The sequence below is a fragment of the Dendronephthya gigantea genome, unplaced genomic scaffold (assembly GCF_004324835.1).
Source record: "Dendronephthya gigantea isolate DGI-Jeju-01 unplaced genomic scaffold, DenGig_1.0 000100F, whole genome shotgun sequence".
NCBI classification, from domain to species: domain Eukaryota; kingdom Metazoa; phylum Cnidaria; class Anthozoa; order Malacalcyonacea; family Nephtheidae; genus Dendronephthya; species Dendronephthya gigantea.
Genome location: NW_021163110.1, coordinates 447,807 through 475,677, shown reverse-complemented (window position 1 = coordinate 475,677; position 27,871 = coordinate 447,807). Strand labels below are relative to the sequence as shown.

Genomic DNA, 27,871 nt, shown 5'->3' with positions numbered 1-27,871 from the left:
TAACAAATTGTAAACAATTAACAAAACACAAGAATATGTTAAAAACAGATTATTAATTATGTTAAATATATGTGTTTGCTAACAGTACATGCTTGGTTCATACTTATTCATCTTCTTGCCATGATGGGGTTATTAAGACAGGATTGTTATTGTGAGATTGAGTAATCATTGAAGCCTGTGGGATCTGAGCTTGGCACAAGACCTTTTGAATTTCACTCATTGCAACTGCTTTGGCCTCAGGATCCAATAATTGAAGTTGAGCGGATACACTCTTACCAAAGGCATCTTCTGCACTAATTGGTGTTGTGATAACTGATTCTTTTGGATTTTTCGTACCAGATAGATATTCCAAAATTTTAACATCTATGGCTCTATCCACATGCTGTTGAGACATTGATGCATATGATCGTTTTCTAGTGGGCTTTTGAACAGTAGTATCTTCCACAACCATGTTGCTGGGTTTTTTGGATTGAGTAGAACCAGACAAATCTGTATTCTGAGATTCAACTTCCAACTGTTTTTCACATCCAAGTTGTGATGAATCTTCATTTGTCTTGTTTTGATTTAATGTGTCATTGATCTGTACAATTGGTAGTTGGAAATTACTCTCTGCATTCTTAGCTCTTATATTTACATAAGGTTTGAGAAAAGACATGGCATTGAGATAAGGATATTGAGGTGCTTCATCTACCCCCGAACCACTTTTCTTTGCAGTACCACTTAGTGCACGAACATAATTATCACGAATATTCTTCCATATTCTATCTTTATATTCGGATACTACAGATTTAATAAAGTAAAAGCTGGTCAGCTGTTATATTGAACCAAAATGCTCTGCTTAATATTGAATTGGCATATATATATATATATATATATATTATATATATATATATATTATAATATTATATATATATTATATATATATTGCATGCATTTATAATTACAGTTGAGGACCTTTCCCGTAGAATTTCCAGAGACCTGGTTTTTCATGGGTGTCCCTTGGGATATCCCATGCAACTTTTGGAAACTGCACCCCTTGAAATACATATAGTAAGTTGAATAAGTTTACCCCTTCCTTGGACTTTCCAAACCATTTAAGAGATATGTGAGCAATTATTGGCAACCCTTGGAAATATTTTTTACCCTTGCACCTGGAATTTCCAAGTGAAAATACATGATACCTGTTTACATGATACGGATACAAATACATATACATGATACGGATTAAAAATGCATGTGATTTATATAAATAGAGAATATTCTCATTACTGAGTGCAATTTTAAAAGCTTGCCTTGATTCTGGACTGTCAAGCAATATTTCAGGCAAAACATGATGCAATTTTTATATTGCATTAATACACTAGCTGACTAATGTACTTTGCACTCCACAGTAAATCATATAACAACAACAAAGCTCCCTAACATAAAAAAGACAGATTTTAATACCTGTGTAGCTGGTGTCGCTGTCTTTATTTACACATTCTGCGACCTCTTGCCAAGCATTTTCCTTAATGGTTTTGTTTTTGTAGTTATTATCCTTGGTATTCCATAATGCAGGATACTTTTGTACTTCTGAAATAAGTTTTTCTTCCACATTAGAATATTTTCCCATCTCGAACAGTTCAAAAGTCTGGAAACTTTCCAATTTTTAATATTATATTTAGCTATTTCTATATTTTATAAACTAAAAAAACACCGTTCACGTGATCTGACAATCACTTTCCATTGGATAACTGGCTTGCATGTCTGGAACATTCGCGTAAAAGTTGAACACCGATCAACTCACGCGTTTACGCTTGCGGAGACCACGTACGTAAAACGTGCGTGCACGCACGTAGAAAAACGCAGAACTGGAAAGCAGCCTTAAGAAACCTGCCCTCGATGGAATGTCGATGAAATGAAATTTGGGCTCCAACGGTCCAGTTTCTGTGTTTGTCGATATTATTTTCCTTATGCCTCTTTAAGTCAATCGCATATGATTAGTCAATTCGAGACCGGAAGTTAGGAGATTTTCAAAGAATTTCCTATTACGAAAATCACTGAACTGCAGACATTGCCGCTATGAGTTTCAGGCGGTAGACGTTTGATCATTCCAAATTCAAATTCGGTTAAGTCATGTGATCAAATCTGTTCATCGTTTTAGTCACATGACTTCGTGTTATTGTTGACTGTTTTTCTAATTTTAATTCACGCGCGAATCTTACCGTGCAACACTGTACAAAAATGAATACATTTGGACGAACATATGACCAAGGAAAGGCCTTAGACAAGGACTTACGCTCTGTAATTGTGGACACAATTTTATCGGAAGGTGGAGATGTGGCAACGGGTTTTTTTGGGGGAAGCTTTCGAGCGATTGCACGAAGATTTAGCCAAATGTGGCACCTCTGTCATCAATCTGTTCTTAAACGTCTGAAAATCGTCTTGTAATAGCTCCTTTTCAGAAATGAAGAGCGGTGTGGTCCTTTTTCTCAGTTGAATAATATGTATAAATTATTTTAAGCTGAACCAGAGACATGTTTAGAACGCAAGAAAGATGGACAAATAAAGTTGCAAAATGGCGAAATGATTTTAGGGTGTGTTAATTAGAATTAGAAATCGTGAAGTCATGTGACTAAAACGATGGAAATGAACCGATTTGATCACATGACTTCATAACCGAATTTGAATTTGGAATGATCAAACGTCTACCGCCGTTTGAAATTCATAGCGGCAGTGTCTGCAGTTTAGTGATTTTCTTAATAAAATTTTTGATGAACTCCGTAAGCCAATTGATGAATTTTAGCAAATGAGTTGCTCAATATTTTTCGGAACGCTTCTATTGCCGCGACTGTAATTGCATGCTGCATGCAGGACAGAAGCAAAACATTCTGGAATTTGTTAAAAGTAATTTTAAAATTGTTCAGAACAATATTTCTTGAACGAGAATAAAATTTCTTAATTAATGAATGAACTTTGTTGAATATATTATGTTGTAACTCTTGAATGTGAATGTGAACTATGATAAAATTTTGCTGAATGGTTATTACGTCTGTTTGATTATGAATGCACTTTTTTAACATAAATGTTGAAATTGCTGAATGTGATAATTGTTTGTTGAATTTGAACAGACGTTGAATATTGCACTATTTCGCCTACCATAGCTGAAAGTAAACGTGAATTCACTTCAGAAAGACACTCCAGAATCATCTTATAGCTCAGTGACAAACATCTGCAAATTTTTAAAGCGCGAAAAAATTGTCGCGGGAAAGATGAATTGGGGCTCAATGATTTTGCTGCATCATGAACACTGACATCATGAACGAGAGCTTTGATTTAGTCATTTGTGATTGAACAACTAAACTTGCCATAAATGGGATTACATTATGCCTACGAAGCGAAAGTCTTACAGGTACGATAATTGAATCATTTTGTGTATAAACTAACATCGCGCGCATAGATATCGCAGCGATTTTGACTTTATATGGTAGGGTTAAGTTCTGCATAGAATTTCAGTGTGTCCATCATTGAGAAATTATGTAGGAGTCTGTAAGACTTTAATAACATTACATAGATGGAACATTAACATCGTGCATTCAGCAATGCTAATGGTCACTGTATCACAATTTAAAGAGACTTACCATTGCCAAGTCTGTAAGATTATATACTTTATATAGTGTGTATATACATTATATAGCTTACTAGTGATAAAATCCCCCTGTAATGCCATCAATCCAGACTTCATTCCGGGGGGTTACAAATTTGTGTGATATAATTTACTTATAGTAAAAAACTAAAAATCTGTGTATCATCATTGGTGTTTGTGTACAATTAACCTAGAATGCACCATGGCAATCAATGCCATCTTGATTGTTTTTAATACACACAGGGTAATATAAATGACCTGTGCCCAGGGCCATAATATGAGTGCCTATAGTAAATGCTGAAATATGCTTAAAAATTCTTCTGCCTACCTCACAAATTGTCTCATTCAATAGAATTCCAAGAGATAAGCAACACCCCAGGTTTTAAAGAATCAAATCACATGATTTGTCATGAATTCTAATTTGATTAAATTCAGCCTTGCCATTGAGTTTTTGATAGGCATTGCCTTCATTGAGGAATTAGGTTTCATAGTTTTAAGAAACAATTGCTGTTTTTAAAGCTTAAAAGACAATGTTCAAGATTACTCTCATATTGCAATTTTCAAATTTTCACTCTCAAATAGTAATACAAGTATGTAAATTATTGAAATTGCTATTGATTATAAATCCAAAACTGTATATCCATAAAGTATCCGTATTTAATTAATATAAGTGCAGCAGGTAATAAGTACTTGTTTCTAATTACAGTATGTTGGCATACATAAATAAAATTAGGGCTATCCTTTGGACTCACAATCTTAGAGTGTGATCACTTCATAGAAAACATTCTAACTTATATTATATGGAGTAATATTATATACCACTTCTTAACATTTCCACTTTATGAATAAATTTAATGTTTATCTTAATAAAACTGGCTTTTGGATATGTTGATATGAGACATATTACTAACTATAATTATATTAAAATATAGCTACCTTTATACGCATTAGTATTTTTTTGTTATTATACAGTAGGGATATTACATCATGATATTACATTTTTTTGTTTTAAAATGTTAAAATAGTACGTATGTACTTACATGTCAGATGTTTGACAAATATTGTTGAAAGCTTAAGATTCTGCAACAGCTACATTGTTAATTTTATTTAACCACTGAACATTGTTAAAAACTGAATTCCACCTCTTGAGCGAGGTGGTTTAATTATTTGCAGGGGGCTTTCTTAGAAGGACGAAGCCTTTTGTACTGATTATCTATTTCTGCAACAGCAGCATCAGGTGTTGAGACAAGGTTTTGTGAGTGAGCTGCACATCTTCATTGAGAGGTTCCAAAATTATCAGCAGCCACAATGTCATTCATGAATCTGTCTTCAACTTGGCTACATTTATGGAAAGGATCCTCTATGTAGTATGTACATGTATATTACAATTGTAGTGAGGAAACAAATGTTGCTAATATTGGGTGTGTACAAAAGAATTGATGTAAACACATGAATATATGAATGTTTTCACATCCATCACTAGTGGATTTTCCAATTGCACACATCAACTGCTAGCAATGATCTAGTTGAGTTGTAGCAAGATGCAGGGACAAAAACGTCTTCCATGATGAATTTCTTTTCCATCAGCATTTGTCTTAAGACTTCACCTTGTAATGCTTGTTTTCTCACTTAATTGCTGCCAAAGACATTCCTTATTCCCAGTTGGAGTTACCAAGCCCCAAGTATTATTCACCATTGCACTTTTCCATCCCATTGCACTTTTCAACCAATTATGCAGAAGGTCTTCCTCAACAAATCTTTTAGGAGGTTTTCCTCGAGTAAATCTAGTTAGTTATCTTTAATATAATATTATCCTACATACAGTACTTATGAAATTTTATATGATTCATCCTTGCGATTCACGTTCCCGAAGTTGCGAGCATTGATATCGTCATTCTCATTAAATTTATCCCTTTAGTAATTTTAGTTATTATTCTATCCTCACTCTTCCCAGTGACAGGAACATCTATTGCAACAGGTTTATAACATATTAATGATCATGTCATTAATGTCATGATCGTGTCGTGTCATTTCTTCGCATTCATATCATTTCTTCGTCTTCATATTCTTAACCGTATTCTGTACGATAACAGATCATGATTTAGATCATGTTTATAATGATACTGCAAATTACAGAGAATCTAGAGGTCACCTGGAGTCAAATTGCTAGTCCTTCTCTGGTAAAGATATAAAATTAATAATTAAAACCATGTAAATTATATGCAGCATGTGGGCAAACTGAAAAATACATCCAACACGAATTTAGCAGATCGACTCGTGTCGCATTTTAGAGGGGATAGACCATGATTTTTTATCAACTTTCATCACGGATATTTAGTTTACTCGTAGAACGTTTAGATTTTGTTTAAAAAATATGAAACAGTTGAAGAATTGAAGCTGACGACTCTCAAAAATACGCGAAAATTGATAATTCATATTTTGCCTTATTTTCCATCTTTAATCCACATGTGAACCTCTAGTATGTTGAAATTATCGAACGAAAGAATACAAACTAACCCATAATGAAACATTTAATAAGAACAAAATATATGAAATACAAAAGCCTCGTGCGAACAACAAATCAGAGTCTAAGAACAGTATCACGTGACTCTACTGAATGATTAACATGCTTGACCTTATATGGTATTCATGCATTACTTATGTTATATATACTATTTCTAACACTCCCACTTAATGATAATACCATATTAATAAAGTTAACTTCAATATATCTAAGATTGTCTTCCCTATTCAATGTTTTTAATACCTAATATGTCTCTGAATCGCTCAAAAGTGTTTCTAGCTATACCTTTCGTCATTATATCAGCCAACATGTTATTAGTCGAACAATACTCAACACATACTACATTACGATCTACTTGTTCTCTAATGAAATGGAATGAAATGTCAATATGTTTCGTACGGTTGTGAAACCTTGGATTTTTCGACAATTGTATTGCCCCTTGATTGTCCTCAAAGATTGTTGTTGGAGCATCTTGTTTAAGACCAATATCAGCTAATAATCTTCGAAGCCAAACGATTTCTTGACATGCATCACTTAAAGCTATATATTCTGCCTCAGTTGTTGATCTTGCAACAGAACCTTGTCGCTTGCTACGCCAACTAACAATGTTACTTTGAATGCAGGTAACATACCCCGATGTTGAACGTCGTGTTTCTTGATCACCAGCCCAATCTGCATCCGAATATCCAGATAACACAGGCTTATCACTACTTGCAGTAAATACAAGACCATAATTCACTGTCCCTTTTACATAACGTAATATTCTTTTTACTCCTTGCCAGTGCTCTTTTCCTGGACGAGACATAAATTTTGACAGAATACCAACTGCTGCTGCCAAATCCGGTCTAGTTGCAGTAGTTGCATACGTTAAACAACCAATCACCATCTGGTATCGTTGAGTATCAACTGGTGTATCACTTTCAGATAGTGATTCGAACTTTCTTCCAGGTTCCAAGGGTGTGGAAACAGGTTTACAATTCTCCATCTGGAATCTTTTCAGGACTCCTTCTAAGTATCTCGGCTGACTAATAGACATTGTTCTTGTCTTACGATCTCGTTTCACGGACATTCCAAGAACAAAACTAACTTCCCCCATATCGTCAACCTTAAATCTTTTGGCGAGAGCTGCTTTTTCTTTCTTTAACATCTGAATGTTGTTGGAAAACCACAGGATGTCATCCACATAGAGAGCAAGGATCACAAAATCAATCTTTCCATCTCCACGCTTGACTGACTTAATATATATGCATGGATCTGAACTGCACTTTCTGTACCCGTTTGATCTCAGAAAAGTGTCTATCGCAAAGTTTCAACATCTTGCAGCTTGCTTTAAGCCATAAATACTTTTATTCAGCTTGCATACGTAATCCGGGTGTTCTTGATTGACATAACCCTCCGGTTGCTTCATATATATTTCCTCATCTAGGTCCCCTTGTAAGAACGCGGTCTTAACGTCCATCTGATGCACCTCCCAGTCGCATACGTTTGCTACAGCTAGTAACGATCTGATGGATGTAAAACGAACCACAGGTGAAAAGACTTCTTCAAAGTCAACCCCTTCTGACTGTGAATAACCTTGCGCTACCAACCTAGATTTAAATTTGTCGACAGAACCATCGGCGCCATGTTTTATCTTAAAAACCCAGCGACTACCGACAATGTTCTTTCCCTCAGGAGGTGGAACAAGTTCCCAAGTATCATTAATAATGAGTGACTCATACTCACAGTTTGTTGCCTTTTTCCAATCATTCGAGTGTTCTCCACTCCACGCTTCTTGTATGCCCACTGGTTCATCTATATCAGTTGTAAGACTATCGGTCATGTACAGTTCTTCATCGAATCTTGCTGGAGGTCTTCGCTGTCTTTGCGGATTTAAATTCTCAACTTCTCGCATGAAATTATCCTCATAATTTGCTCCCACTGGATTGTTGTGGTGTTCATCAACAGGAATGTTATTTTCAATATTAACGTGTTAATTATCTTCATTATCAGGAATTTCGTCATTTACAGCATCAACTGGAATGATAGGTGGTTCAGTTCGAACATCTTCTCCTGGATAGAAGAACTCAGAACTCGGTTTTGATGAATGTTCACAGTTGAAGTCATGGAATTTCTTTTCATCAAATATCACATCTCGACTTCGTATAAAAGACTTCTGGAATAAGTCGTATAATTTGTAACCTTTTGTCCCTTCAGGATATCCCATGAACACACATTTTCGAGACTTCTCTTCTAACTTCTTTCGTAGATCCTGAGGAATATGTGCAAATGCTATGCATCCAAATACTCTCATATTCGAGACATCTGGTTTACAATTGAAAAAACATTCAAACGGTGTCAAATGTTTCTCCAATGAACTAGTAGGACTACGATTACGAACATACACTGCAGTACTAACAGCTTCAGCCCAAAATTCTTATGGCATCTTTGAATGGAACATCATTGAACGAGCGGTTTCCATAACAGTCCGATTCATACGTTCGGCCACACCATTTTGAGCAGGATTATATGGAACAGACGTTTGGTGTACAATACCATTCTCTTTCAAAAACATGTCAAAGGCTTTCGAACAATATTCTCCACCATTATCAGAACGGAGAACTTTTACATTCTTTCCAGAAGTGCGTGCATAGTTCACATACTCTTTGAACTTTCCTAGTACTTCGTCCTTACGTTTGATGAAATACACTTGTATATCTGGAATAATCATCAATTAAAGTGACAAAATACCGTGATTTTCCAAGTGAATCAACATGCATTGGACCACATATGTCACTGTGCACGATTTCAAAGGGTTCAGTTGCTCGATAGGGTATGCCTTTTGGATAGGGTGCGCGATGTTGTCTTCCCATAATACACGATTCACATGTTGAACGTTCTCCCCCATCTTTGGCATTGTCCATTCCCTGGACCATATCATTCTTTGTCAATTTTGAAATGTTCTTCATTCCCAAATGACCAAACCGACAGTGCCAAAGATACATGTCCGAATCTTCTTTAGCAACATTAACACACTCATCCATCACAATTTTTAGCATGTAAAGCTTTCCACATAATTCACCGATGGCTAATAACTTCGAGTTTCGTCTGATCTCACATTTCTCGTTGTCAAATTGAACAGTAGCACCTAACTTTACCATCGCTCTAACTGACAGTAAGTTTTTCTCCAAATCGGGTAGGTACAAAACATCACGTAAACTTATGCCCTGTTCATGATCATCAACGTCAGCAACCATGCGATAAGTTCCTTTCCCATATGCGAATATGGTACGATTGTCTCCCAGATTAACAGTACACGGTTCCTTGAACTCGACATAATCCGACAATCTGCCCTTCTCGTATGTCATGTGCTGCGTTGCCCCAGAGTGAATGATCCATCCCGATTTATTATTTGAGCTGGAAGTAAGCAATGCTTCATCCTCATTAATATTATCATGATCACCATGTTCAGCACGACGAGCCGATTTCCTTGGATCTCTTTCCTTAGATTCTTTTCCTTTCGAATCACCTCCCTTCGAATAATGTAATTTATCTCGTTTCGGGCAATCACGTGCAAAATGTCCAATCTCATGGCAATTATGGCACTTACCACGAAATACATTACCATGTCGTTGGTTTCTACGCTTGTCTCGTTTAGCAGAAAAAGCATCCTCCGATCTTTTTGCATCTTTGCTACGATCCATATCATTCAAAAGCATATTCTTCACCTTTTCATACGACACACGTTCATCACCAACAGCATCCAGAGCGGTTATCAATGGTTTGAACTCTTCAGGCAAGCTAGCAAGTAGTGTCATTGCCAGTTCCTTTTCATCGATGTCCACCCCCATCTCTCTCAGTTGGTCATGCAGTGATCGTAAGCGACTGATGTGCTCTAACATATTATCACCAGAGCGATAATAACAAGAATAATATTGTTGTCGTAGCCTCACCGTTTGCAACAAGGACTCACGCGCAAACTGATTTTTCAAAGCATCCCATGCTTGTTTCGCGGTTTTCGTATCCCTCACGTGTATTTGCTGTGCGGGCTCAATGGCTAAACAGATATGGCTCCACGCCTTCTTCGCACCAGAATTAAATGTTCGTAATGCCCCATCGTCCTCCGGAGCTACGGCCGTACCATCTGCATGCGAAAACAGATCAAGGCTTTCCAGATGTAAACGCATATTAAACGACCACGTACATAACGTACCATTTAATTTCGCGAACTTCAACGTCGAATTCATCGCCATATCAGCCATATTATCCGCTTGAAATGCGGCTCAATAAAATACTCGTTTTAAATCATATATAAAACATTCGTTCGAATCGCCAAAGTGGACCTTAGCATCCTGGGCCCATAACCTGTTGAAATTATCGAACGAAAGAATACAAACTAACCCATAATGAAACATTTAATAAGAACAAAATATATGAAATACAAAAGCCTCGTGCGAACACAACAATATTAGAGTCTAAGAACAGTATCACGTGACTCTACTGAATGATTAACATGCTTGACCTTATATGGTATTCATGCATTACTTATGTTATATATACTATTTCTAACATAGTATATGCGCAGCGCCAGTATGAACGAAAGGACTCAAACGAGAAGCAAATATCAACGTCTGTATTTTAAGGCTAACACAAAACGAAAGAGAGAGAGATCGCCTCACTTGGTTCTCTCACTAATGTTACTAACAGAAATTATAATGTAACTAGGTCACTAATAATGTATGTGATTACTATGCCATAATCATATGGCGCAGCAATTGTAAACTACTAGGTAACCAAGCCTGATTTTCAATTTATTTCCCAATCTCATGTAAACTAGCTACGCGTCATACCACAGCATTGCAAGAACGGAAAATAAGACATTACTATACAGCTTGCGACTAGAGCATATAACCTAACTACTGTATATCTCAATACTGTACGTTATTGTAACCTATTTTTACAAGTTAAATCCAGTGAAATAGTTTAATGGGTAATACGTAGTTTTAACCTCTCATTACACTGATATTTAACAATCATTTTATTCGCGAGGTAATTATCGGGGGAATTTTAACCCAGCTAAAGTCCAACAGATAAGATTTTTTGCATGTTTGTGGTGATTTTTTCTCGAAATTGAGAATACCCAGTTGCAGAAGCGCGTATACAGTTGAAACTGTAATATTGGAGGATATTAATTACAGTGGAATCATGATATGACAATTACATTTTACAAATGTAACCGATGTATATATTATGTATTTTCAATTGTTTATTAGAGCCAAGAAGGATGTCAACTATACTGACAGTACTAGTAACTCAAATTATGAAAGTGAGGGTATGTGTGAAATATTATACTACGCATTTACTATTTTCAAATTTACAATAAGTGGTTATATTATTAGTAATGTTTATGCAAGAATTAAGAACTATGAAACTTACTGGTACACTTTGTTTACATGCATTATTTTTACAAACTTTGTCTCTTTTTCAATCCTTTATCTCAGAGTAATTATATGTAGATAGCTAAATGATAGTAGATAGCTGATCTATGCTATAGCTGAAATCAGCCATCGCATCAAAAGCTGTACCACTTCTCACGGTTGTTGGCCTATTACCATAGGTTTCTCGGATGGGCCATAATTAAGACTCATATGACTGATCCGGAGGGAAACATGTTCTGTGGAGCCGACACCGCGGAAACATGGTGGTCGAGGGTCCACAAAATATGACGTGTCCCGAGGAGATCAGTCAATTAATCTTTTATTATATTGCAAGTTTCAAAAGAAATAACGGGTGAAAATACGCAACAAACGTAGCCAAAATCGGAGAGAAAACTTTTAATTTGATTTTTAATTTGACTTTCAATTTTAATTAATACTGAACGTAACTAACACAATGATGTACGCAACTGCAAAATTTTAATAAAACGCAGATGAAGGTTCATTTGTAAGTAAAATTAAATGTAACATTACAGTTGTTAAACGCCCCTGAGCCAAATGTCACGTTTTCTATCGCAAGTTCGTTTGGGAAGCATGCATGGAGGACCGGAGATCCCGGCAAAAATGGCAGTGGAGAACTTGATATTGTGGTACTTCGTCTTATTGGCTGTTTATGAGCTGTAATGAATTGCCGGCAGATGTTTCTTCGTGAGAGTAATTAAGAGAAGGCATTCCGCATGCTTGGCCAAGGTTATTCGCGATTTCCCTCTGCTTTTCCTCTGACAGTCGACGGGAATAGCTCCTGATACTAGATTTTGATTTATGGACTCCGACATGGGAATATTTCTTTTGTTTGTTCTCGTAAGTTTTCTCTTCGTCGTTTTACAAGATAAAAAAGAACGTCAGAGACATTTGTATTGTAGTCCTTTTGGTGATGTCATGTCAAAGTATGAATGTATAACTTCTGCAAATTTTCGTTTGTGATTTCTTGATGGTTAACTTTTCCAATGCCGACTCTTTTAAGTTCAACCAACAAAGCCCAAAAAACTCGATTAGACAGGCTAAATTCAATGTCCTCCGTGATTTTAAGTTTCTTTTCGGCCATTACAGTAAGTACTATATCTTGCAATCTAATAGAGTTCATCATATACATATAAGTAAAATGTGATCCATCTTTACGTCAATGATGGCACCATATGTCGCAAAGATCACGCCGCACCATATCGCAGCACTCTGGCTACTGACAAACATAATCAGTTTTTATTAACAGCATTTCCCCCGTTATTTCCTCCCACTACAGCCGCCTTTTTACAACCAATGCACGCTGCTTGTTACGATCGATATATCCAAAAAAATATCGATATTTTCTCCGCTATTCACCAAAAAACGTAGAAAATATTTTAGAAATCTAACACAGCTGTAATTGTAAGATCGTTGGTATCTTGATTTCAACATAATTTGCAACTCTGTAATATATCATCTACAAGCTAAAAAGATGCATGTCACCTTCTCAGGCGTCAGCTGTGTTGTCTGCGAGCTTACAACCTGACTGGCTTTGCTAAACAGTCTTTCTGAAGGCGTACTGCTGGCTGAGATAGCCTAGTACAGTAGCACTTAGCCTGGCACTTCCACCAAAGTAACGGATCGTTATCGCCATCAATCTTATACATAGGGATTCTAGTGTATTATGCCATTTCATTTTTTCAATGTACTACGAGGTGTTTGGTTGTTCACGTTGTTGTTCGTCTTTAGAACATCGTTGGCAAACTGTACATGAAGTCGTTTCGTTGGGCATCATCCATGCGGCATTATAAGCTCACTGAGGACGATTTCTTAGTGAAGAAATCGGTCTATTTTTAGTAACAAAAGTGGCGCTGATTCAATGAAATTCTAAAAAGGATCTTTATTTCTTAGTTTTTGCAAATGGCTATATACTAGTATACCATCTAAATTTTTTAATATCGCGGATCAAGTATAAGCATGTAATAATCATCAACTGTTGTTTTTCTTTACTTTCGTACTTTGAATTATGGGTTTCCATAATTTTCTTCTTGATCAAAACGATCATGGGCATATCATTATCATTTGCTGCCAATTTCTGCACTTGTAGACAAGGAACATTTACGTTCTTAATTGTTAGGTGGGAAGGACGATATTTCTTCTTTCTTAAAGCAGTTGATCAAATGTTCTCATTGTCTTCTGATAAAACGGCACAGTTCAATTAAAGTGGGTATTTGCACTTGCTAAACTTGCAATAACATACAAACCACAATTCGCAGATCCTTTCTGCTCTGAAATGAAGCCATTTCAATGTGAAACTGGCGCACCTGCCTTCACGATGCTGATATGATAGCATTGCAGTAATTGCATGTCGCTTGATTCCGTTTAGTCGTCGTACAGGTTATCGCGCAGACACTTACTGGCTTCCCTCCAGTACATGACAACGTAATCCAGTGTCAGTGACATTTCCCAGTGTTATCGATCTGAATCCTGTCACTATGGTGCAACGATGATAGTTGTGAAAGCAGAGGATCCTGGAAGCCACTGACGAGTGGAAACTTTTTCTTTATTAACTTCTGTGCTGCGTTTATCATCCTACCGTTCAGCATACTTTTTGGAAAGATCAGTTCGATAACTTCTTCAGACGAACAGCCTTGACCCACTCGTCGCTATTCTGGTCAACTGAAGTACACGACGTAAGAAGACAGTTGCATTAATATTCTTTTTTCGGAATACAATATATAGTGTACTATTAAATACTTCACTGTTAGGAAAGTCAAATGAGTCGTGAACACACACACCTTCTACACCTGAAATGATTTTTCTTCATCCATTTTTTGCCCTTTCTTTTTGTCATCTTTTTCGGGATTCCTTTGGTTTTACTTTTTGAGACGGAAATCCCCTTGATCATTTTTGCCAGGTGTTTTCTATATGCTTGATTCAACAATTTAAGCCTTCCTTTTCCAACGTCCGCAATTAAGAACCAAGCCATCGGGTATCCCGTATCCATCTCCCCCCTTTTCAATCCTTCTTCATGTTTCCGTATTGTTAGCGATTAACATAGATCTGATAAAATAACAACTTGAAAGCGAAGACTTTTGAGGTTTTACCGATTGTTGCGGTTTGTGAAATTGGTCGGAGATCATCGTCTGCGACCTTAGCGGTATTTTTCATTAGAATCGGTAAAACATTGGCCGATTCCACACAGGAGAAACTTTGACTTCAGGAATTAAAGCATCGAATATTGATTGATGCTTCTGGAGAGGAAAGAGTGTTAGCGTTAGATTTGAACAGCCAGTAGTGTATTTCATCAGGTCCAGGGACTTTGCGGGCTGAGGTCACATTGACGGAAGTAAAGTTCAATGGAGGAACATCTACATGTATGCCAACATTGCAGAACAATTTGGCGACGTGCTCAGCCCGTGAGGATCCGATCATTATTGTGGATACTAGTGAATTGTTGCTTATTTGATAATCCAACCAGACGCTTAATATCATTCCAAACAAGTGACGAAGAAATGAGTAAAATGATCGACAAGCCCTGCCAATTTCTAGTCTTTCTACAAAAGTATAGGTGTAACTACAAAAATAACCCACGCACGTTGTCGTCTTTTTATAGCATCTTTAATGTCGGCATCTTTATTATTCAAGGTTTGTCCATGGAGTGATGTTTAACATATCGTAGTGGAGATTTCGTACATGAAAACTCAGGAAACAAGTTTTGTTTCAACTGCATTGGCGCTGTATTTATAAATGTAACCAGTTAATTCTGGACAAGGCTCTGCATGGAGAAAGTGTTGTTTTTTGAAAGTCGACATGACCGTTTTAAGGTTCTGGAACTTGGAATGCTTTATGGATTTTTGGAAGTTGGTTGAAGAAGGACACAGATCAAGAAATTTCCTTGTTAGGTTCAAAGTTGTTAGGTTCAAAGTTGGGTATGAAGGAAATCGCACTGAGAGTCCTCAAGGCATAAGCCTCTTTTGCGTTGAAAGGGGCAAGGAACCAGATTTTTGAGGGTTTTCAACTTATATGCAATGATATCCTGGAAAGCGGGCCCCGTTTGTGTTAAGTTGACTTGAATTGCACGCATTATTGACTTTAGTTGTTTCGCCGCGGTAGTTATCTATATCGATTGTCTCTCCCTCGGCAATGACAGTGCCATTTTGAATACAATTGAGCGACTTCTCCACGTTTTTTGGCTTTTATTAATATTTGAAGACTTGCAAGAACTTCAGTAATATGAACAAGTGAATCACATAAAGCACGAATAACTTCGGTGTTGATACCTTACCCCGCCATAAGCCCTTCAATATCAGAATTGCATGATAACGTTTCTTACACGACCTTCTAAAAAACCTGCATCGAATTCATGGTTCTTTTCAGCGACGGTTACGCCGAGACTTTGACAAAGCATAGTGCAAAGGAGTTTCATAATAATACCTGCCTCTGTTCCTTTAAGATGTAGCTAATATACTCTTATTCTTTCTCCACTTAATCCCGATTTAGATTACCTTCTGGTCGCCTCCAGGCAGCTCCCAAACGCTGTCTATAGATTAACATCTTCGCCCACAAAACGTTTTAAAGACTCGTAGACACCACTGCAACCAAAGCATAGGTTATTTAATAATGATGTCATTATATAATATGGGCCTTTATTAATATAGATAACTTTAAATTCAAAACACGGAGCCCCAAAAGCACGTCTGCAGGTCGGTATATGATATAATGAACAAACATAGTATCCTATAATTGAATAATCGTGCATACCTTTGTCAAGTGTTTTTTGTAATTTCGTTTTTGCTGTTCCTATGTTCTTCATCGCCAAGTCGTGCACCGATTTCTTTAATTTTAGGAGCTGCCAACCTCGATTTCTTTAATGCATGCGCAGAGTTTTGAGTATTACAATAAGGACTTCCTTCAACCTCCAATTCGATTGGCAGTTTTAGCTCACGACCATACATAAAAAATGCCTAAACCTTTTTAGATGAACTATAGCAAAACATGCAGAATTTGTTCTATATAGGTTGTCGTTGTTGCCTGATACGTACTTGTTATGCGGTGAGCTTACATATAGCTAATTGTTTACCTGAAACTACATGAGGAAAAAAGAAAAAAAAGTATTTAAAACAAGAGTTTACATGCAAGACAGTGTTGATACCTGGTTTACAAGTTCTCTCCCCCAATTACTGATTACGATATCCATACACCCGTATATCGCGGAGTATTAACATATGTTTTCAACATGCAGTCAAATGTAATAGTTATACTCTGTCCATAATATCTGGTGAATGATCTACTTCCCTGTCGTGTAAGTTAAATCCTGTATCAAGTACAATTAAGTCGACTCTCGAGCTATCAAATACAAATATAGTTTTAAAAATACTACAATTTTTAGCGGAATTTAAATTCCTTTTTAAACCAGATTCACCTTTAAATTTAGTTTGAAATAACTTCTTTTGCAATCAAATTAATTTTAAGGAAATTGACGAATAAATTCAAAGAGGTGGCAGAAATTTGTTAATAAAATCCATATAGCAAACTTACAAAATACGTGCATGCTTAATCTATACAATACAAATTCTATACCCATTTGGCATTTACCCTTTCACTCTAAAAAGCCTTAAAATCGTAGATTTTTTACCGTCCATTTGAATCAAAGTTTTTCTATCCGCGAAGGCGTCTTTTACATACCATTTCATTAATCAATTTTACAAGTCAATTTTTTTTATTTCCAAGATCATCCGAGTGAAAAATATTATTTCAAAAAAGTTTTAAAATATCAGTTGCTCTATCGCTCCATGCACTACGAGAATTCTATCTCTCAGACTTACGGGAAAAAATTGCTGACATTCATGACTAGTTCATGAACAACTTTACTGTCAAAGACAAATTATATTTCATGCATGACGGCGCAGTTTTAGCTGATGGTGTTTGGTTCTGGGCTGCCCCAATTTTATTTTTATGGTTCGTTCTGCATGGGCTGCCTCTGTTTTAGCTGATGGTGTTTCACTCATGGTTTCCTTTTGGGGTCAAAAACTTACCGCGGACTCTCTGCCGGCTTTCAAAGTTGGGTTTTGTGTCTGTCTCCTGTTCCTTCCCCCTCTTCGTCTTCGACAATAGGTTGATAAGCAGTTTTCCATTTCAAATGAAGTGTATTATGTAACTCTCTGTGAAAAATTTCGCTGTGCCGCAATTGACTTTTACAAGTCAAATGAGGTAATTAACTTGCGCAAGACAATAGGCAATTAGGTTGCGTATGGCCTTAATTGACGTGAGCAAAAGACAATTTTCTTGCACCTCCCCTCGTGAAACCAGTTTCTCACGTGAAAAGGAAGTTCATCAAAGTAGTTTTTATGCGAGAATACCTCTCACAACCATATCGTTTCGCTGGCGGATTACGGAACATTTCTGTTTGGTCAAGTCGCACAAACAACTTGATATTTTCATTCATTTAAAATCGTTTTCTCTGTATCGGTTTGTTTTCTATCGACTTGATATTTAATTAGTTTTCTTCTTTGTAGAAGCAACAAAGATTTGCACAGATTTGTCCGATGCAAAAAAGCTAAACAATTGTACACGGGTTCTTGTTTTACATATTTAACCCAGTAATCAAAACAATCGTAAGGTTTCAGTCACTTTATTTTACGTTTTACTCGGGAAAATCTCGCCCGAACTCTATATCTTTCTTTTCTTTTTCAAAAGCAACCAACATGCTGCTTTCCGAGTCTGTTGGCTTTAGCGGTATAAAGCATTTAGTCAAAAGCTTTCTCCTTTATCTCTCGGTTGCATCGAGCATAATACATCGAGGATATAGAGATGTGTTTACGCCACCCATACTCCGGATTGAGACTTCTCTTTTGTCACTTTGGCATAATTGAATCTGTATGTTTGCTTCGTGAATAACTTTGAAGCTGCGTATTGCTGTGGGGCTTTAAACTTCAAATTTGGTGCGCCTAGACCGCCTTGGGCTGGTGTTAGGCTCACAAGCTCACACGACTCATCCGAAAACGGTTTTTCCTGAAAAATCTCATTAAGGGCTTCATGTATCGGTTCTACGTACTCTTCAAAATCCTTAATTATTTGCATGAAATATGTAAATTTGCATTGATATGCTTTCGTAAGGGCGATATAAGGGGCGTGTGCTGGTTTTTTTTTTCCGAAAGGGCTGTTATATCGCGTCTCCATCCTTGAACTTTTCTTTGCAATGCTGGTATTTGTGATCTTTAGATCCTATTAAAGCCCCCAAATTTCCTTCATTACACAATAAAAACCTCTGTAAAACTCACTTAATTATTGAATAAAATAAACCTAATATCAGATTTACTAGTCATACCAAATTGTTAAACTTCAAAAATATACAACAAATATTGAATTCTGTGTCCCAACTCTTGGCCAATAATTAACAGTCACTAGTAAAAAAACTCAAATGAGTTTCATATTGCCTTGCTTTGAGCTTCAGTGCTTTGCTCTCTTGCTGATGAGCTTGCTGTTGGTTGAAGTTCTCTTTCATACTGCATGCCATTGTCAACATATACTTGCACCAGACTGCCAATAGATTTTTATTCATTTCACAAAATTTGTGTAAAATAAAGCATGCATGTATCACATGCGAAAATTCATCAATATTGATTTCCATATCTCTACGAAGTGCACCAAATCTGCCTTTCAACCTCCCGAAAGTACATTCAATCACAATTCTTGCAGAACTTAGCTGATAACCAAAAAATTGCTCTTTGGCAGTATTTCCACCTCCTGGATATTCCTTCAATACACATGACAGAAGTGGGTGGATCTCCCAAATGCAAACGGGCACTACTGGTGCAGTGTCTGGCACAAGGATGGCATATAAAAGAGATATTGTGTCATTTTGTAGCATCTTGTTGAGACCAGAATTGAAAAACATTCTAGCATCATGGACACTACCAGGCCACCTTATCACTACGTCAGTAAAACATTACTTGTAGTCACATATAAAGCTTGAATGTTGGTAAAGTATCGGTTCTTTCTGTTAAGATAATCGGTTGGGTTTTCTCGAGGCTGTTTTATGAACACATGTGTTCCAATCAATCGCCCCTAGGCATTGTGGAAACCCGTGTTTTTCATAACACTTCTTTACTGCTTCTACAATCCTGGCCCAAACCATTGACTACACTCAAAATGATTTGTAGTTTTTTAGGCCAAACATCAACATTTCTGTCTCGATTTTCCCCCTCGCCCCCCTAATCAATGTTGAGTCCATGCTAAATACTTGAATGAGTTCTGACACATCACCCAACATTGATTTGTGGGGGAAAGGGGGAGAATTTTGAAATATATTCCGTGACTACTGACTGTAGTGGCAATTAACACTGAGTGTTGTCAATGTTTTGACCAGGATTGTAAATTTTCCTTCGGCCAACTTGATGTATCAGGGTCCTAACACAATGGATATCACAGAACAAACCCTTCGAACAATTTCGGACACAGTACTCTTCCCCAAACCCATGCAGTGCATTGGAACCTTTCGATATCTTCCTTCATCGGACAATCACTCTTTGCTTTTATTAAGAGAAGCGACAACAATATATCATATCAATTTCAGCTTTCACCAAATCGTGCTCGAATTCGTCCAGTCTTATAAATTCGCCTGGTGGAAAACGGGCTTAAACTTGAAACCCTTTTTATCCAGGAATTTAACCACCGCTAATAGTTTCCCTTGCAACCAGTCTGGCGAATGCTCCAGAGATATATTCAGCTGAGCGGGCTTTCCTTTGTAGTTGAAAATCGTTTTTGTATAAAGATTCAGATTAGTGATACTTTAGAAATCTTCGCATTTTTTCGTCTATTCGTACTAGTTCCTTTCGTGATAGCCTTCCCGGCATTCCTGTCAGAAAAACAATATCCCGTTTTTCGCAACAAATTTGTTTTTGTTGATAGCGCTTGCGATTCGTTTTTCTATTTTACGTCTGATAGCTCTTTTCTGATAGCTGTGGATATTCCTTTTCTTTGGATATTTGGATATTTCTTAACCGTGAAAAATGATGCAATAATCAAACAACGATGAAGAGATCAAACTATTTCGAACCGCCACATCTTAAAGCATAATTATTGTACACGACTAATCATGTCATCTTTTATCACTTTGATCTGTGATGATTAGAATTTTCTCTGGACAAATTATATACACTGCCCCTAAACTGCTATTACAATAACGGTTTTGGGGACGAGTAGCAAAGTGTGTTTTTATTTTTTTCTGACTGTTATAATGATATTTATTGTAAAATCACAAGAAATAGAATTTTAATATTCGTACTGATATTCGTAATGTTCTGCAATAGCCCTATTAACATTTTTTTATAATTTCGTAGACGACTTTGAAAATGAATTTGAACCACGGCCGAAGAAAATCAAAAGTAATCAAGTTATCACAAAGGATGCTAGGAAATCTGGAAAGGTTGAAAGGAAAACACCATTAAAAAGGTTTAGCATTAAAAAATGGAAATATAACACGATTTTCTCCATTATATATATACCCGTAGTGCGATTATAAAATAAAGTTGTTCGGCCAGTTTAGGGAATCTCAGATTATGCGAAATAAAGGTAACCACCGTTTGACAACGTAGTTTTTACCTTAGCTTCTTTCGTTGTTTTAGGCATTTTCTTTAAAATACTGATTTTTTCGTCTGTCACTTTGGCAAAAACACTTCGCCCCCATTTCAATTATTGCTTTGACTTTGTAACTACTGTACGAAATACCGATTTAAAATACATTTAAAATAAAATGCGACATCTGACTGAGAATCGAAATTAAAGTTTAAGCAATCAATGGATAACTTCATGTTAGGCTAACTCTTTGCCAATCTCTTGCCCCTGCATGATATAACAGAGCGAAATTACCTTGGGGATGGGTACGAGGTTTGACTCTTTGCCTGGTGATGTAAGGTATATATTCTGAGAAAGAGCATATTGAAATAAGTACAATTGCAAAGTTTGACGGCAAAATGTTGTAAAATACAGAGAATATGTAAAATACGGAGAATACATTACAATATTTCGGTGTCAAATGCAGTTTTACTAATTCCAGTATGCCGTATCTAGTTTCCCATCGTCAAAACTTCGAATTTTCGTTGCCTTTTTTATATAGACTTTCTGTTGAGGAAAAACTGTATAAAAGAGATATAGATAAGGCTATTCGAATTTCTCTTTCCAACCCAACTTCGATCGATGAAGAAAAAAATGTTGATGGGGAAGATAATGCATCTAAATCAGAAGGTTTGTATTGCACCATGCACTATATTCATTTAAAGTTAAAAAAAATCGATGATGAGCTCTAATAAAATCTAATTTGACAAGGTAATACATAGCTGATGATATTAAGCAAAAATTGTTTAGCATTTAGAGATAATGAACCTAGGCAGAAGACTACCATACAAGAAGGTGCAGGTGAAAATTATGACGAGAAACAAGGCAGTGATTATAGCGAAGATGAAGGGAGAAGAACACCCGCTTCGAAACGCAGCAAGCTGGAGAAGGCACAAACTATTGGAGACAACAAAAAACTAACCGGTATGGATTATTAATCTTTTTTTCATTCCATCGCTAAATTTCATGTGTTTTTACGCGCGGGTGGGCTCATTTTGTAGCGAGCAGGGTTGCCAGATTACTGAAAAAAGAAACCGAACAGTGTCATGTAGTCGGCCCTTTGTGGTAGCGAGTGATTTTCAAATATTTAAATGGTTTAAAAAACTCTCACTAACAACTTATTGTTTAAAATGAACGCCATTGTTGATTCCTGCACCGGATTTGCTAAATTCTGGATTATGATGCGGTATAACTTTTCAAGAACCTCTGAAACTTTATACAGTCATGTACTTTATACAGTCATGAAATCAACCCATGCATATGCTTGGCACATCATTTGCCCTAAAGTGAGTTGTACATAAATTTAGTCGTTATACCTTCTATTGACAGAAAAAGGGCAGTCTGTTGCCCCGTCAGTGAAAATCCCGGCAGGAAATATTAATCTTCGATCTCTTGGTCTTGGCGGTGTTCAAATAAAAAAGCCTGGGCCTCCATTGCGTGTTGGTCTATCACGATATATGAAAGTCAAACCGTTGCACAGTAAAGTGCCCGTTTCTCATTAGAAGGTACAATAATTATATTTATAGTGTGTAAATATATAGTGATTTTAACCGTATAGCAGGACAGATTACACGCACAAAAATGTGTGATGTACCGCATGGGGGGGGGGGATTTCAATTATTTTAAGTTAAACGTTCTTACAAGCAATGTAAATGACTGTACCATATGGCATTTTAGCTGAAGACGTAACGTGTTTTTCAAATGCACTGGAAATGTTAATGACTGCAACTGGTAGTTACTATTGTCGATAAGGTTTTTTGTTTAAGGGTTTTAAAGCCATTAGCTTTAGCTTTACATCGGCGATCAGCCCCAAAGTGAACACTTTATGCCGATTAGCTAACGTATGGACTGGATTTGCACAATTCTTTTTAGTTTAAGAAATGCATTCTATTTTTCATTTCAAACTTAACCGTTCATTAAGCTAAACGGATTTTAAACAACCACCTTCAAACGTAGTTCCTTCGTTGTATCCTGTGGAAAAGTCATAGACACAGTGACATTCTGAGATTACGTTCACACACATGCAAAACGTATCACTGGATGATTCTACCATCTCGTAACCATACCTTTGGGTATTTTTCTCGAATGAACTGCGATTTCTGCGTCACGCCCAGAGAGTGATGCAGGTGTTAGCTGTTAGCTCGAATACAAGTGTTAGCTTTGACTCGTTTTTTCATCTCACCGGTTTATCCATACGGATTATTTCTTTGATTTAAAGATTGCATGTCGTGCGGTTAAGCTAACTCTCATCACTATAGGATTTCTCTCTCTCTATATATATAAAGAGTTTAAAATCAGTGTAAACTATTTTAGTTGTATGCCATTGTATATTTGTTATAATAAAATGAATCAATGCGTTTTTCGAGTATTAGAGTATCAGGATATGTTATATTGTCAATTAAGAGGTTTTTATACACGTACTTCAGTGCACGTCGAACAATTAAACGTGTTAAATGTCTCAGAATCCCCTTTTTTTTTTTCATAACTAGGTTTTGCACAAGTAAGATAGCCATTCAAAGATTAGAACCTCATTATAATTTTCCTATATTGACAGTTTTTTAACCAAGCATGTTTGTCAAATATAAGGCCCTGGGTTCAAAGAATATAATATTTTTATAATAGCTACATGTCGTTGGCACAATGGAAGTAACGAGGTTTAAAGTGTCCATCTTCTGAACGTGTTCTTCTCTCTATATTCTTCCAGCCAGGCTCTAGCGGCCTTCATTGACGAATTCAATGGTCCCTGTCCGCCAACATAGGCTACTTTTCCTTCTTCAATCGCATAAAGCCTTTCTGGCAAAGCACCGTAAGCGACATTTGCATTGTCCTCCATTGTGTCGACTAATATTCGACACGGGAGATTAAGCTCTTGTAATTTCTGTGCAGCAAGACATCTTTCTTCTTGATTTCGATGCTTTCGTACATTAATAAAGTTGTTCTAAAAGGATAAATAATTTGCTTTAGTTTATCTCAATGCAATATGGATTTAACTTAGTTAATCTGTTACTTTTATGCTCTGCATGTTAATCTGCTACTTTTTATGTGCAGAATGTAGAAAAAACGTTTTGTTTCAAACCTTGAATGACCATCCATCCTCGGGATGTGCTTCTTCGATGTAAACTACAACAAAATCTACGATATCGGAGTAATCTTGTGCCAGCTCGCCAAATGCATTCAGCTTATTCATGAACACGGGACAACTACAGCTACCGAAATACACCACTAATGCCCTGTCAACCTGCAACAGGTCGAGCAGTCGGACGCACTTTTTACCATCTGCTGTTACAAGTGGGACATTTTGTGCTTCGCCTCCATTCCGTGCTTGTTTCATAATGTCGACCAATCTCGATTTCCAAACAGATTTATACATTTCCCATCCAAGGAAAGTTTCCCAATAGTTTCTTTTAGGCATCTTTATTCCTGTTACCTTGCTCATGCCAAGCTCAAGAACAAAACTTAAACCTGTTTCGGGCAAAGAGATTCAAATGATCATTTGCACCATTCTTTATATTAACTATATTTTAGGGGTCCTTTCTTTTATACGGTGAAAACGGCCAGATCGGTGCTATTGTATTTTATAGTACAGACGTGCAGACTACTGCTATTTTGATCAAGTATATCGTCACTCACGTCTGTGTTTGTCGAGACGTTTGCAACGCGCCTATTTACACTAAAATTTTCGCTAAAATGTACTCTTTATCGCTAAAATTTTGTAGATGTATCTAGAACGCACGAATTACCTTATGTCAATTAACTGTATACAAAACAGAGTGAAAAATTATGTTTTTTAACCGTAATCTATGCGAGTTGAATTGAAAAATGTAAAGTTAGTATTTCATCTCACCTGGAATATAATAGAAAATAGCACAGACGCCAAAGATCAATGTAATTTCCAAAGTAACCCAACATTTCACAGCAAGCATGTACATACTTTTGTACTCCATGACTTTCTCCCTCAGAATGTGGTAAACATGGTCAGAGAGTAATGTTTAAATGTTAGTGATCCAGTCTCAATTTGCATTTCTTTTCATTCCTAAAGCGCGCAATCACGGCACCTCGTTTCCGCTCCTTATTTGTCCGGTAAAGGAATAATATGCAAAGAATATTGAAGGGTGTTGTCGTCGGAGAAATTTTTAAGGTTCAAAGTATTTTTGAACTCTTCTACGGAGTGAATTAAAGGATAAGAAACATGCATGTTGTTTGGATTTTCGTGTTAAGTTGAACACAATAAAGCAAAACAAGGTATTGATGAATAGCCATCAGTACAAATGACGTATATATAACAGTGTTAATCACGCTCGTAAAACTTGTTTATGGTCATGGCATGACTACCGCAGACAGAATCGCAATCTAATTGCAGGTAATATAGACTCTAAAATCATGCATACATGCATTGTAAAGTTAGGATTCGGAGTTCAGTTTCAGTATTTCTAGCAATAAGAAGCTTAAGAACAACGAGTTATCCAGTTTTCAGTTTCCATTTGTCCGGTCAGTATGTTAGCATTAGGAAACTCGGTTTGTTCGCCGATTTTCATTAGGCCGCTTACGATGAAGCATTTCGCGTGGACGGAAATGAACTTGCGTCTCAAACTATATTCTCGCTCTTACGATGTGGGATGGTCTCTCCTTGCATTCTAATTTTGAATGCCATACATAGTTCTTTCTCCCACTGACATTTCGTATCCTTTACCAATGATGCATATACAACAATGCATGGATCGGTTTTATTTTTGGAGCTTATCGTTTTCATTGCCACATTCTGAATCTATGTCATTAAACTTTCCCAAAAATGACGGTTTAACAAACCCGAGTATAAAGCGAGTGTACCGCAAGTTACGATGCGCCCTTTTATTGTCACCATGACAACGCGTGTGATTTGGTTGTCAACTTTTCATGCATACGCTCAACATGTCTAATGAATGAAAATATTATGTTATTACTACATTAGACTGTAGTTTTATGGATGAACTAGGTAGTGATTTAATTGCGAATATCCGAATTGCATGGAAACTTCCTATAAGGAGCCGCATGCACATTTTTTGTACGTTTTTAAAATGACCATTCTCGATTTAACTGCCGATAATTTCGGTAATTATCGATTATTGCACATGCAGACTTCCAAGTGAGCAAAAGCCTTCTTCCAACGACCTCATAATCGCTTTCAACTCCTTTTTCAACGGCTACGTCAACAATACTAAGTTCTAAGTTGTTAATTATTTCAATAGTTATTGACAACATAGTATGGTTTTCGTGGCGTGCAAACCTGTGCAAAGTCCAGAAGATGAAAGTCCAATATGAATATGGAAAAGAAACAATCAAACCTATATAAATAACGGGTTAAAATCCTAATTATACATTATTATGTAAAATGCTTATAAACCACATTCAAATCGCCTTGCCTAATAAATGCATGGACAATATAGCATGCAATTCAGCATGCAATTTTTTCTCTAAGTCACCCAACTGCCGTTTGACCGTCGGGAGTTCCTAACATACAATAATCTTCAAGGCCCTCTCTAAGTTTGCCGCCGTCTATATTTTTTGACTAATATTTCTAAATATCGGTACAAGCTCGAGATGTAGCACGTGGCAAAAACTCACGAACTCCCGAGATGTAACTCGAGCTGGAATGGCAAAGACTAGGTCCCCTTTATATAGTTACAAGAGCCCTGGCAAAGACAGTTAACGAAAGGGAAAATTGCTGCATGCACCGAGCCCAATTAATTGGAACCAGATTTTTTTCCGACCATGGGTTGTCGTGCTCTAAAGGCGGTTTCGTACATTAGCGCAGTAATTATCTTCGTGATCGCATTGGAGCTAAGAATGGCAACCGAGATGTCTATAATGACGGTGCAACATCTTTCCCATTACATTTAGGTAACGCATTCATAGTTTTTAATCTTTTTTCTCCACATTTCAATTTTTGCTGTCAGCACGAATTGCTCTGAAAAAGATGAGTCAGCAGGCATGGCACTGGAGGTATCAATTCACAATTAGACATAAAGCTTGTTGACCTTTTCTGAAAACAAACTACCTGTTTTGAGCAACCTTTACCGTATCCCTCCAACCTCCAACATGAGCCACAATTTTCCTAAGAAAGGTTATCGGTTCGCGATCGGGGCTCCCTACTCTGTTTGCAGGCAATTGAAAAAAGGATGTTAATATGAAAGATGAGTAAAAAATTAAAGGAAATTTGAAATTTGATCTTAATAGTCTTGTTTAAAAAGAGCATCCATTCATGCACGAGATATAACACTGTTATCCTGGCTTTGTTGGGTCAAGTTCGCCAGGTAATGTATTGAAACTACTGAATGGATTTTAATGGTTTTATTCAGGAATCATATGCGAAATAGTTAGGTCGTGTGTACCGTTCATACATTCTCCGGTACCCTAAATTACCAACCGAACAATCTAAAAATTAGCTTGCCCGGTTAGAAAATTGAGCATATACCAGACGTCGCCGGTTCGTCCCCACAACTATACAATGTCAAGCAGTTTACCTAGCTCATCAGCTGAATGTGTTATCGAAACTCGCCACAGAAGTAAGACAATTTATTCAAATTCATTCAGTGTTTATAACTTATAATTATAATTGTAAATTTTCTTAACCTTTAGCCGAATAAAAATGAATTTAATATACGATTTGCGAGTGTTAAAGGCTATAAACCTATTTAATCAAAAGCTATA

General features: G+C 36.7%; 3 protein-coding genes across 3 annotated transcripts; 1 reads left to right on the top strand and 2 right to left on the bottom strand.

Moving 5' to 3' along the window:
• Positions 1-48: 48 nt before the first annotated feature.
• LOC114534419 lies at positions 49-1,725 on the bottom strand. The gene is made up of 2 exons (XM_028555863.1): positions 1,447-1,725; positions 49-780 (listed from the first exon to the last, which is right to left on the bottom strand). The coding sequence occupies exons 1-2, from the start codon at positions 1,610-1,612 to the stop codon at positions 104-106; spliced, it is 843 nt and encodes a 280-aa protein (XP_028411664.1). The 5' UTR covers positions 1,613-1,725; the 3' UTR covers positions 49-103.
• Positions 1,726-3,268: 1,543 nt separating this feature from the next.
• LOC114534416 lies at positions 3,269-23,787 on the top strand. Its single transcript, XM_028555860.1, has 6 exons — positions 3,269-3,391; positions 11,402-11,460; positions 20,911-21,022; positions 21,687-21,814; positions 21,935-22,108; positions 22,514-23,787. Exons 1-6 carry the CDS (start codon positions 3,366-3,368, stop codon positions 22,684-22,686), a joined length of 672 nt encoding a protein of 223 aa, XP_028411661.1. The 5' UTR covers positions 3,269-3,365; the 3' UTR covers positions 22,687-23,787.
• A 45-nt stretch (positions 23,788-23,832) lies between these two features.
• Positions 23,833-25,420, bottom strand: LOC114534415 (type II iodothyronine deiodinase-like). The gene is made up of 3 exons (XM_028555859.1): positions 25,029-25,420; positions 24,261-24,646; positions 23,833-24,122 (listed from the first exon to the last, which is right to left on the bottom strand). Exons 1-3 carry the CDS (start codon positions 25,126-25,128, stop codon positions 23,841-23,843), a joined length of 768 nt encoding a protein of 255 aa, XP_028411660.1. The 5' UTR covers positions 25,129-25,420; the 3' UTR covers positions 23,833-23,840.
• Positions 25,421-27,871: the final 2,451 nt, after the last annotated feature.